The sequence below is a fragment of the Numida meleagris genome, chromosome 5 (genome assembly GCF_002078875.1).
Source record: "Numida meleagris isolate 19003 breed g44 Domestic line chromosome 5, NumMel1.0, whole genome shotgun sequence".
NCBI classification, from domain to species: Eukaryota; Metazoa; Chordata; class Aves; order Galliformes; family Numididae; genus Numida; species Numida meleagris.
The window spans coordinates 49,287,565-49,300,058 of NC_034413.1; the positions used below are offsets into that span (position 1 = coordinate 49,287,565).

Consider the following 12,494-nt stretch of genomic DNA (forward strand, 5'->3'; position numbering starts at 1 on the left):
ATGAAATTGCAACATTTTTTTTTATTTATATGATTCCCAGCTTACTTTCTACACATACCACCTTTCCGTATGTTTATCTGGGGATTTAGACTAGTTCTGGCAGAAATTTACTTTCAGTAGCTCTGAAAAATTATTAACTAACTTTTTTTTTTTTTTTTGCAGAGGAACCAGAAATCTTCCTTGATATTGGAGCACAGGATTTTCTCTCTTGTCGTGCTGGCACAACAATTAAAATCCCAGCTGTTATCAAAGGTCGTCCAGTTCCAAAATCATTTTGGGAGTTTGAAGGAAAAGCAAAGACAACAGCAAAGGTCAGTAAAAGAAAAAACCTTTTTCTTCATCTATTTCTTGACATTTAAGTACAACCCTTTCATATTTACTTTATTTCCCTTTATTTATAGGAGGGAGGTCATAATGTACCTGAAGAAGCCCAGGTAAAGCAAGCAATTTTTATAACTTTAGTATTGCAAAATTTTTCAAACATAAACATTTAAAGTTGATCTATAACTTCTCTTTCTTTCTATGATCTACAGGTGGAAGCAACTGATACACGTTCAGTGATTATCATCCCTGAGTGCAACAGAAGTCATTCTGGACGATACAGTATTACAGCAAAGAACAAAGCAGGACAAAAAACAGCGCATATCAGAGTCAATGTTCTTGGTACGGCTTACACGTACTGAAATGTTCAAATAGTAGGTTTGGGTTTTTTTTCCCCTACATACTTATGTAACATTGTTTCTATTATGCTTTTACCTTAACAGATGTCCCAGGTCCACCAAAGGACCTAAAAGTAAGTGATATCACAAGAGGTAGTTGCAAACTTTCATGGAAGATGCCAGATGATGATGGTGGAGACAGAATCAGAGGATATGTTATAGAAAAAAGAACTATCGATGGGAAAGCCTGGACAAAAGTCAATGCAAACTGTGGAAGCACTTCCTTTGTTGTATCTGATCTCATATCTGGTCAAGAGTATTTCTTCCGGGTACGTGCAGAAAATCGTTTTGGTGTTGGCCCTCCTGCAGAAACTATCCAACGAACCACAGCCAGGGATCCAATCCGTAAGTGAAATCAAAATGAACAGTTATTTGAAACCAGATGATACTGTACAGTGGATTTATTTACGTTTCTGTTTCCTTTCTGAAGATCCTCCTGATCCGCCTATTAAATTAAAGATTGGCCTTGTAACCAAGAACACAGTGAGCTTGACATGGAAACCACCAAAGAATGATGGTGGAGCTCCTGTTACTCATTATAATGTTGAATGTCTCCGCTGGGATCGTACTGGAGAAGTGAAAGAGACTTGGAAACAATGCAACAGACGTGATGTGGAGGAAACAAAGTTTACTGTTGAGGATCTTATAGAAGGTGGAGAATATGAATTCAGAGTCAAGGCTGTAAATATAGCAGGTCCTAGTAGGCCTTCAGCTACTGTTGGTCCACTTGTTGTCAAAGACCAGACATGTAAGTAGTGGCTAACACCAATAAATACAAATTCCACTCTACAGTGATGAAGCATTTTTGTATGCTAACTTTTTTCAATGTTTCATTGTAGGCCCGCCATCTATTGAACTCAAAGAATTTATGGAGGTTGAAGAAGGAACAGATGTTAACATTGTGGCCAAGATAAAGGGCATACCCTTCCCAGCACTAACTTGGCTAAAAGCTTCTCCAAAGAAACCAGATGACAAAAAACCTGTGTCGTATGACCAACATGTCAACAAGATTGTTGGTGAAGATTCTTGCACTTTATTGATCCAGCAGTCTCGCAGAAGTGATACAGGCTTATATACTATAACAGCTGTAAATAATTTAGGAACTGCTTCAAAGGAGATGAGACTAAATGTTCTGGGTAGATATCAAGAACTCTTTTATGTTACATAAATTGATAAAATTCGTGTGATACTTCATTTGAATACTGTTTGAATTAATTCTTCTTTAATAAAAATTTGTATTTTAGGCCGTCCTGGACCTCCAGTGGGCCCAATTAAATTTGAATCCATTTTGGCTGACAAAATGACAATATCATGGCTCCCTCCATTAGATGATGGTGGTTCTAAGATTACAAACTATGTTATTGAGAAAAAAGAAGCAAATAGGAGGACATGGGTACCAGTTACTAATGAGCCCAAGGAATGCTTATTCACTATTCCCAAGTTGATGGAAGGCCATGAGTATGTGTTCCGCATTATGGCACAAAATAAGTATGGTATTGGAGAACCTTTGGACAGTGAACCAGAAACAGCAAGAAACCTTTTCAGTAAGTAGAAATATATTTTCAAATTATGTCAGATGTTTTCATACCCTGATATGTATATGACATCTGTTAAATACCACTACTCTTTTTCTCTCTTCACTGAAGTAAGTTTTCTAGAATAGCTTGAAGAATTCTAGCAGTAGTAGTTAGTACTTAAAATTGTGTGGTACCTAAAAATACTTTCCTTGTTAAATATATTGAAATAAAATCTCTGAGTTTATTAAGGTGTAAATATACAAATAAGGTTTTATCTTACAAGATTTAGGTCATTCTGCTGTGTTTGAGACATTATTGATCTTATAGATCAGGAATTCACTGCTTTCAGTTTTGAAAGAGAAATCTGAGCAGTAGTGATGTAGAAGAAATGTTTGACTGACAAGAGAAAACTATATTTTAAAAACTCAGGGTTAGGCCAGGTGCTGAAATGAGGTACTGATCCAGGAAGCAAAAAAAACCCCTCATTCTTGAGCATTGTTATTAGAATGAAAGGTACTTCACAGTAGTTTCACAGTATATTATGTGAAAAGGGATGGTAAGCTGAATGAGGGAAGGGGTCACGTGCTGCAACTATGATCATGAGACTGCATAGGTCTGTTTTGTGCTCTAGGTATCTATCTGTAGCAATTTTTTACAAGCTATCTGTAATTTTTTTTCCCCCAGCTGTTCCTGGTCCATGTGACAAACCAACAGTTAGCAGTATAACACGTGACTCTATGACTGTAAACTGGGAAGAACCAGAACATGATGGTGGCTCTCCTATTACTGGTTACTGGTTGGAGCGCAAAGAAACTACTGGAAAGAGATGGACCAGGATTAACCGTGACCCAATCAAACCTATGGCACTGGGTGTTTCATACAAAGTTACTGGTCTTATTGAAGGTTCTGAATATCAATTTCGTGTATCCGCTATTAATGCAGCTGGTGTTGGTCCACCAAGCATGCCATCCGATCCAGCGATTGCTAGAGATCCTATTGGTAAATATTTTGTTTCCCATTTTTGAATTTGAAAATACTCAAATGGGAACACAGAGTATGTTGTTATGCTGTAACTGTGTGATGATATTTTTCAGCCCCACCTGGCCCCCCTATTCCAAAAGTTACTGATTGGACGAAATCTTCTGTAGACTTGGAGTGGACGCCACCATTAAAGGATGGTGGCTCTAGGATCACTGGGTACATTGTTGAGTATAAAGAGGAAGGAAAGGAAGAATGGGAAAAGGTAGGTGGAAAACTTACAGAATCTGTTTTTTTTTTCTCTATACGTCTATCTAAAGTGCCTCCAGAAAAAAAAAAAATTGCAGATTTTCATCATTGATGTTATTTTATAAAACTTGATATTTTGCACCATAATTATTTTCATATACTTAAATTGTACGACCAAATTTAAAGTCAGTAATTGCCACTCCACAACATCAAGTTAACTGAGCAGTTTCTTTATCTTAGATTTGTTATAATTCTGTATAATTCTGTATTTAAAAATAAGACAAAATATGTAGGTGCAAAAAAACAAAAAAGAAGAGAAAAACAAGTTATCACTGGCATAATCTCTGCTAAACTATTTATAACTAATATATCTCTGCTTTTTTTTTTTTTTTTCAATAGAATACTTAGGCCATTTTTTATGTCTGTGTAAATATTGAAGTGCATTTTAAGTAATACCTAAATTTCCTGCATTTTTTTCCATGTAAACAGGCTTCATGTTTGGATTTAGAAAAGAACGAATAGTTTTTTTTTTCTTTTTTTTAGCACCACTGTCACTTATATGAGCTTATTTGACCAGCAAAACAAATAATTCTTCTGAGACTACAGAGTATTGTAATTGTTGTAATGTCTCTGTCTTTTAAAATCATCAAGAAAGTGAATCTTCTTCAGAACAATAGCTTGTGTGTCCCGTATTCTTTGCACAGTTTCTGAAAACTCCTATATGAGCTAGATCACTGTATGCTCAATAATATCTTGTACTTCTAAATGTGAAACAATTTCTCATTTAAGATTTATTTCAAGCATCACAAAGAAATTGATAATACCTTGCTTTTGATTGATTTTATAATTTTTTTTCCAGGTAAAGGATAAAGAAATTAGAGGAACCAAGTTTGTTGTGGCAGGATTAAAAGAAGGATGTTTTTATAAATTTAGAGTTAGGGCAGTGAATGCTGCTGGCATTGGAGAGCCCGGAGAAGTCACGGACATTATTGAAATGAAGGACAGAATTGGTATTTATCACTTTCATTTACTTTTTTTAATATATCTAATTCAAAATGAGAATTAAAAAAAAAATTACTGAATTTTTATTTTGCTCACCTTCCACAGTGGCTCCTGATATTAATTTGGATGCAAGTGTCAGGGACAGAATTGTTGTTCATGCTGGAGGAGTAATTCGGATCATAGCATATGTCTCAGGAAAACCAGCTCCAACAGTGAGTTGGAGCAGAGATGATCGAGCTTTACCAGAAGAAGCTAAAATTGAAGAAACAGCTATTAGTTCTTCTTTAGTCATCAAGAATTGCAAACGGAGCCACCAGGGTGTATACACTCTTCTTGCTAAAAATGCAGGTGGTGAGCGGAAGAAGAACATTATCGTTGATGTGCTAGGTAAAAAGCAATTTCACTCCTTGTGAACAAGTTAAATTTCATAGCATTCAGTATGTATACTTAAATACTCCATATTTTCTTTGATTTCAGATGTGCCAGGCCCAGTTGGCATGCCATTCCTTACTGAGAACCTAACAAGTGACTCTTGCAAATTGACATGGTTTACTCCAGAAGATGATGGTGGTTCTCCTATTACCAACTACATAATTGAAAAACGTGAATCTGACCATAGAGCCTGGACTCCAGTAAGCTATACAGTTACAAGGCAGAATGCTACTGTTCAGGGATTGACTGAAGGGAAAGCCTACTTTTTCCGAATTGCAGCAGAGAATATAATTGGCATGGGTCCATTCACAGAGACGACAAAAGAGCTGATCATTAGAGATCCAATAAGTAAGTTGATTTTGTGGTTTAAGGTATTGTCATATGAGATGAATCTGCAGAAGAATGAATTTAACATATTTTTGTGTTTGTTCACAGCCGTTCCTGATCGTCCTGAAGACCTAGAGGTTAAAGCAGTTACCAAGAACTCTGTTACATTAACTTGGAATCCTCCAAAATACAATGGAGGCTCAGATATCACCATGTATGTTCTAGAGAGTCGTCTAATTGGAAAAGAAAAATTCCACAGAGTTACTAAGGAGAAAATGCTTGATAGGAAATACACTGTAGAGGGCTTGAAAGAGGGTGACACCTATGAGTATCGTGTGAGTGCTTGCAATATTGTGGGTCAAGGCAAGCCATCATTTTGCACAAAACCAATCACATGCAAGGATGAAATCGGTATGTATCTTTCTCATATTTCTTTTGAAAACAATGATCACTCCTACTGATTCCTTACTTTTTCTTATTAATGTTGCTGACATTTGTGGAAATCATATTTTTTAATTTCATCTTTCAGCTCCTCCAACACTTGACCTTGACTTTAGAGACAAGCTTATTGTTCGGGTTGGTGAAGCTTTCAGCCTGACTGGACGTTACTCAGGAAAGCCTACACCAAAGATTACTTGGCTAAGGGATGATATTGTTTTGAAAGAAGATGACCGCACAAAGATTAAGACAACTCCTACAACACTTTGTTTGGGGATACTAAAATCTGTCCGTGAAGATTCAGGCAAATACTGTGTTACTGTAGAGAACAGCACTGGATCGAGAAAAGGGTTTTGTCAAGTTACTGTTGTTGGTAGGTTTCACTGAACGATAGTACTGCTTTTAATGTTTTATTGCAATTCAAAATCATTGAATTATATGAAATATAAAAACTAAAATGTGTCCTTTATTAAAATATTCTGATTTATTACACTCTAATTTTTACTGGAATACTATTTACTGATTTTGAGTTCATGGTTAACTCTGTCTTAATTTATTCTACATAAATATATGAATATTTCCACATGCATCTCAAGAATATCAACTTACCGTAGAAAATGTCAGTCACTAAATAACTTACAAACGTTAAGAAATTAGGTCCAGTGAGTCAGACAAGTATTAAAGAGGAATAATTTTGAGATTTTGACTCCTTATTAAAAATAGATGCCAGGTTTCTATTTTCATAATATATTTACCATATTGACACTGGTTTAATCTCTGTTACTGTTTTACCCATACATGGGTATGATTTATTTTTCCTTGAACAGATCGCCCATCACCTCCAGTGGGTCCAGTTATATTTGATGAAGTTCATAAAGATCATATGATAGTTTCCTGGAAACCTCCACTCGATGATGGAGGCAGTGAAATTACAAATTACATTATTGAGAAGAAGGATACACACAGAGACCTGTGGATGCCAGTTACATCTGCCACAGTTAAGACAACATGCAAAATTCCTAAGCTGCTTGAAGGAAGAGAATATCAAGTTCGAATTTATGCTGAAAATCTCTACGGCATAAGTGATCCTCTCATCTCTGATGAGATGAAAGCCAAGGACCGTTTCAGTATGTCATTTGTTTGCTGTCTTATTTTGATATTATAATCTTTACTCTGTCTGTTGCCCTCATGAACTCTCATTTTTTTCCAGGTGTTCCCGATGCACCTGAACAACCAATTATTAAGGATGTTACAAAAGACTCTGCAGTAGTAGTTTGGAACAAACCATATGATGGAGGCAAGCCGATAACAAACTATATTGTGGAAAAGAAGGAAACAATGGCTACTAGATGGGCCAGAGTTACCAAAGACCCGATTTTCCCCACTACTCAGTTCAAAGTACCTGACCTCCTTGAAGGCTGCCAGTATGAATTCCGTGTTTCAGCAGAAAATGAAATTGGTGTTGGTAATCCTAGTCCACCATCAAAGCCAATTTTTGCTAGAGATCCAGTTGGTAAAGTATTAAATTTGTCTTCTTTTCATCTAAGTTTTAATGCACTGTTACTTTCACTTTGAAATCCTTTAAAATATTTTCCTTTTTTTCCTTTTCTTGTTTTTCTTTGTAACAGTAAAGCCAAGTCCACCTGTTAATCCAGAAGCAGTAGATAAAACTAAGAATTCGGTTGACTTAACTTGGCAACCACCACGCCATGATGGTAATGGTAAGATAATTGGCTACCTTGTTGAATATCAGAAGGTTGGAGATGAAGAGTGGAAAAAAGCCAATCTTACAGCAGATTCTTGTCCTGAGACGAAATATAAAGTCACTGGACTTACTGAGGGTTTGACCTATAAGTTCAGGGTCAAAGCAGTCAATGAAGCAGGTGAATCTGAACCAGCCTATGTTCCAGATGCAGTAGAAGTAAAGGACAGACTTGGTGAGTATAATAAAATCAGATAAGTTTACTTAAGAGGTTTCGTTTTCTCAATTTCTAAAACACTGTCATTTTGATTCCAGAACCTCCTGAGCTGATACTTGACGCTAATATGGCCCGAGAACAGCATGTAAGAGCAGGAGATACACTGAGACTTAGTGCTGTTATTAAAGGTGTTCCGTTCCCAAAAGTTTCTTGGAAGAAAGAAGACAAGGAAGTCTCACCCAAAGCTGATATTGAGGTTACAGGCGTTGGCAGTAAGCTTGAAATTCGTAACACTGTCCATGAAGATGGTGGAATTTACTCCCTGACAGTTGAAAATCCAGCTGGTTCAAAGACTGTTTCAGTAAAAGTTCTTGTCTTAGGTAATCTTTTTATGTTATTTTTATACTGCCTGGTTTTATTATTTAATTGGAGATTGAGAAATGAAGGAATGTCAGGAAAATATCAACAAATTGAGATGTAAGATGTCATAAAATACACAATAGAAAAAAAGATTGGCAGGAAATATTTTTTTTTCTCTTGAAATCTACTAAATTAAAAAAAAATCTTTGGTTATCAATAGCTGAGATTTGTTTTCAACATTATTAGATAAGCCTGGTCCACCTAGAAATCTGCAAGTCAGTGATGTTAGAAGCGATTCTTGCTACCTGACTTGGAAGGAACCAGAAGACGATGGTGGCTCTGTTATTACCAACTATGTGGTGGAAAGGAAAGATGTGGCTTCTGCACAGTGGGTATCTGTCTCATCGACCTCCAAGAAACGCAGTCACATGGCTAAATATCTCATGGAAGGTACTCAGTACCTTTTCCGAGTTGCAGCTGAGAATCTGTTTGGTAGAGGACCATATGTGGAAACACTCAAGCCAATAAAAGCTATGGATCCATTGCGTAAGTGTTATTCAGTTATGATTTGTTTTGTTCATATTGTTCTTTGTAGTTTTTCAAATGGAACTAATGTGAACATGGTACAGTGTACCATCAGATGGATCCGCCATCTACTAATTCCTTTGGGTTTTATATTTTAAAAGATCCTCCAGGGCCACCGAAAAATCTACATCATGTAGATGTTGACAAGACTGAAGTTTCCCTTGTTTGGAATCGACCAGATCGTGATGGCGGTGCTGAGATAACTGGATATTTGGTGGAATATCAAGAAGATGGTGCAGATGAGTGGACAAAGTTCCAAACAGTCCCAATGTTGGACTGTGTTGTTACAGGCCTACAAAAAGGAAAAATATACAAATTCCGTGTGAGAGCTCAAAATATTGTGGGTCTCGGCCTTCCAGATACAACTATACCAATAGAATGTCAAGAAAAACTAGGTAATTTTTGGTTTTTTGTATTGTTTCACTGATTCTTTCTCTCCTTTAAGTATACTCTCTGAAAAGCATAATGCAATTTCTGTTTTTTTTCTAATTTCAGTACCTCCATCTGTAGAACTAGATGTGAAGTTAATTGAAGGTCTTGTTGTTAAATCTGGTACGACAGTGAGACTTCCTGCAATTATGAGAGGTGTGCCAGTTCCCACTGCAAAATGGGTTACTGATGACACTGAAATTAAAACAGAAGGCAGACACAAGATAGAGACTGACAATTATTCAACTGTACTTACCATCAAAGACTGCGTAAGAAAAGATACAGGAGAATATCTACTCACAGTATCTAATGCAGCTGGCCACAAAACTGTTGCTCTACATCTTACAGTTTTGGATGTTCCTGGCCCTCCGACTGGTCCTATTAATATTCTTGAAGTAACTCCTGAACATATGGTTATTTCTTGGCGCCCTCCTAAAGATGATGGTGGAAGTCCTATAATAAATTATATTGTTGAGAAGCGTCAGTCAAAGAAAGAGACTTGGGGAGTAGTTAGCTCTGGAACGAGTCACACAAAAATTAAGATTCCACGACTGCAGAAAGGCTGTGAATATATTTTCCGTGTTCGGGCAGAAAATAAGATAGGCATTGGTGCACCTCTTGATTCAGAACCAACAGTTGCTAAACATATGTTTGATCCACCATCCCCGCCTGGTAAACCAATAGTGTTTGATGTTACAGAAAATGCTGCAACAGTGTCTTGGACCCTACCAATGTCAGATGGTGGAACTCCAATAACTGGTTATATACTTGAACGTCGAGAAGCATCTGGTAAATGGGTGCGTGTCAATAAGACACCAATACTTGATATGAAATACAGAGTCACTGGTCTCTTTGAAGGCAACACATATGAATTCAGAGTTTTTGCAGAAAACATGGTGGGCTTAAGCAAACCATCTCCAAGCTCTGATCCAATAAAAGCGTCACGCCCTATCACTCCTCCTGGACCACCCATTAATCCAAAATTAAAAGACAAAACCAGAGAAACAGCTGACCTTGTTTGGACAAAACCCCTCAAAGATGGTGGCAGCCCAATTCTGGGATATATTGTGGAATGCCAGAAAACTGGAACTACGCAGTGGAGTAGGATTAATAAAGACGATCTCATCAGACAATGTGCCTTTAGAGTACCTGGGTTAATAGAAGGAAATGAATATAAATTCCGAATAAAAGCTGTCAACATTGTGGGAGAGGGAGAGCCAAGAGAACTGGCAGAAACTGTACTTGCAAAGGATATTCTTTCTCCTCCAGAAGTAAGCTTAGATGTGACTTGTCGAGATTTAATTACTGTCCGAGTAGGCCAAACAATCCATATTACTGGCAAAGTAAAAGGCAGGCCAGATCCTGAAATAACATGGTCTAAGGACGGCAAAGTATTGGTACAAGAAAAGCGCGTTGAAATAGTCCATGATCTACCTAATGTTGGACTGCAAGTAAAAGAAGCCAAAAGATCTGATCATGGCAAATATATAATAGCAGCTAAGAACAGCTGTGGACATGCTCAAGGTTTTGCTATTGTGAATGTACTTGACAGACCTGGACCATGTCAGAACCTGAAAATAAGCTATGTCACAAAAGATTCTTGTATGATTGCTTGGGAGAGTCCAGTGGATAATGGTGGCTCAGAAATTACAAATTATATTGTAGAGTACCGTCAACCAAATCAGAGGGGATGGTCAATTGTGTCCTCTGATGTCACTAAGCGGTTAGTAAAGGCAAATCTTATAGAGAACCGTGAATACTTCTTCAGAGTTTGTGCAGAAAACAAAATAGGTACAGGTCCTTGCATTGAGACCAAAACTCCCATCCTTGCCATAAATCCTATTGACAAGCCGGGAGAGCCAGAAAATCTTCACATCGCAGAGAAAGGAAAGACATTTGTATTTCTGAAATGGAGAAGGCCAGATTATGATGGTGGAAGCCCAAATTTAAGTTATCACGTGGAGAGAAAATTGAAAGATTCAGATGAATGGGAAAGGGTTCACAAAGGCAGCATTAAGGAAACACACTACATGGTTGATAAATGCATTGAAAACAAGATCTACCAATTCAGAGTTCAAACCAAGAATGAGGCAGGTGAAAGTGACTGGGTAAAAACTGCTGAAGTTGTTGTGAAGGAAGATCTGCAGAAACCAGTGCTAGACTTGAAGTTAAGCGGGGTACTAACAGTGAAAGCAGGTGACACAATTAGAATTGAGGCTGGAGTCAGAGGAAAACCACAGCCTGAAGTTGTATGGACAAAAGACAAAGATGCAACGGATCTTACAAGGTCTCCAAGAGTCAGTATTGAAACAACATCTGACACATCAAAGTTTGTTCTCACAAAATCAAGGCGTAGTGATGGTGGGAAATACGTGATTACTGCGACTAACACAGCTGGTAGTTTTGTAGCATATGCTACTGTTATTGTTTTGGATAAACCAGGTCCTGTAAGAAACTTGAAAGTCACTGACATTTCAAGTGACAGATGTACTGTTACCTGGGAACCTCCAGAAGATGATGGCGGTTGTGAAATACAAAACTACATCCTAGAAAAATGTGAAAGCAAGCGTATGGTTTGGTCTACATACTCTTCTTCTGTCCTAACAAACTATGCAAATGTAACACGCCTCATTGAAGGTAATGAATATATATTCAGAGTTCGTGCAGAGAATAAAATGGGCACTGGTCCACCAACAGAAACACAACCAATTATCGCAAAAACTAAATTTGATAGACCTGGACGCCCTGACCCTCCAGAGGTCACAAGAGTAAGCAAAGAAGAGATGACTGTAGTTTGGAATCCACCAGAATATGATGGTGGCAAGTCAATTACAGGATACATCTTAGAGAGGAAAGAGAAAAGATCGTTGAGATGGGTTCCAGTTACTAAGACTGCTATTCCTGAGAGACGCAAGAAGGTTACTAATCTCATCCCTGGTCATGAATATCAGTTCCGTGTCAGTGCTGAAAATGAAGTTGGACTTGGAGAACCAAGCTTGCCATCAAGACCAGTAGTAGCAAAAGACCCAATAGGTATCATACTGCTATATTCTACCTTATTTTGTTTTAGTGTTAACAGATTGTTAAATTGCATAACTGTATTCTTATCTGTAATTTATATTGCCTTTCAGAACCACCTGGTCCTCCCACCAACTTGAGGGTGGTTGATAGCACAAAGAGTTCAATAACCCTTGGCTGGGGAAAACCTGTGTATGATGGTGGTGCTCCAATTATTGGATATGTTGTGGAAATTAGACCAAAAGTGGAAGGTGCTGATCCTGAAGCAGGATGGAAACGATGCAATGTTGCTGCTCAAGTTATTCATACAGAATTTACAGCCACTAGTCTGGATGAGAAACAATTATATGAGTTCAGAGTTTCTGCCCAAAATCAGGTTGGCCTTGGCCGGCCAGCAGAACTGAAAGAAGCTGTGTCTCCCAAAGAAATACTTGGTGAGTTTTCCCATTTTTTCTATGAGTTTTTGCATACAATCTTTATTTGCTTTATTTTTAACTTATTTCATGTCCTAAACTTTGAAT

At 37.5% G+C, this 12,494-nt stretch overlaps 1 protein-coding gene across 1 annotated transcript in view; it reads left to right on the forward strand.

Moving 5' to 3' along the window:
* The window catches only part of LOC110400102 (titin-like), a 243,014-nt gene that overhangs the window by 171,865 nt on the left and 58,655 nt on the right, over positions 1-12,494 (forward strand). The window contains exons 181-202 of the mRNA XM_021399719.1: positions 163-311; positions 402-434; positions 534-663; positions 765-1,064; positions 1,150-1,467; positions 1,559-1,855; positions 1,964-2,263; positions 2,921-3,235; positions 3,331-3,479; positions 4,323-4,473; positions 4,571-4,852; positions 4,943-5,245; positions 5,333-5,635; positions 5,754-6,035; positions 6,490-6,789; positions 6,873-7,175; positions 7,291-7,599; positions 7,680-7,961; positions 8,188-8,487; positions 8,628-8,921; positions 9,022-11,988; positions 12,087-12,407. Of these exons, the coding sequence (XP_021255394.1) occupies positions 163-311; positions 402-434; positions 534-663; positions 765-1,064; positions 1,150-1,467; positions 1,559-1,855; positions 1,964-2,263; positions 2,921-3,235; positions 3,331-3,479; positions 4,323-4,473; positions 4,571-4,852; positions 4,943-5,245; positions 5,333-5,635; positions 5,754-6,035; positions 6,490-6,789; positions 6,873-7,175; positions 7,291-7,599; positions 7,680-7,961; positions 8,188-8,487; positions 8,628-8,921; positions 9,022-11,988; positions 12,087-12,407 (8,388 nt within the window). The remainder of the gene's footprint in view (positions 1-162; positions 312-401; positions 435-533; positions 664-764; positions 1,065-1,149; positions 1,468-1,558; positions 1,856-1,963; positions 2,264-2,920; positions 3,236-3,330; positions 3,480-4,322; positions 4,474-4,570; positions 4,853-4,942; positions 5,246-5,332; positions 5,636-5,753; positions 6,036-6,489; positions 6,790-6,872; positions 7,176-7,290; positions 7,600-7,679; positions 7,962-8,187; positions 8,488-8,627; positions 8,922-9,021; positions 11,989-12,086; positions 12,408-12,494) is intronic.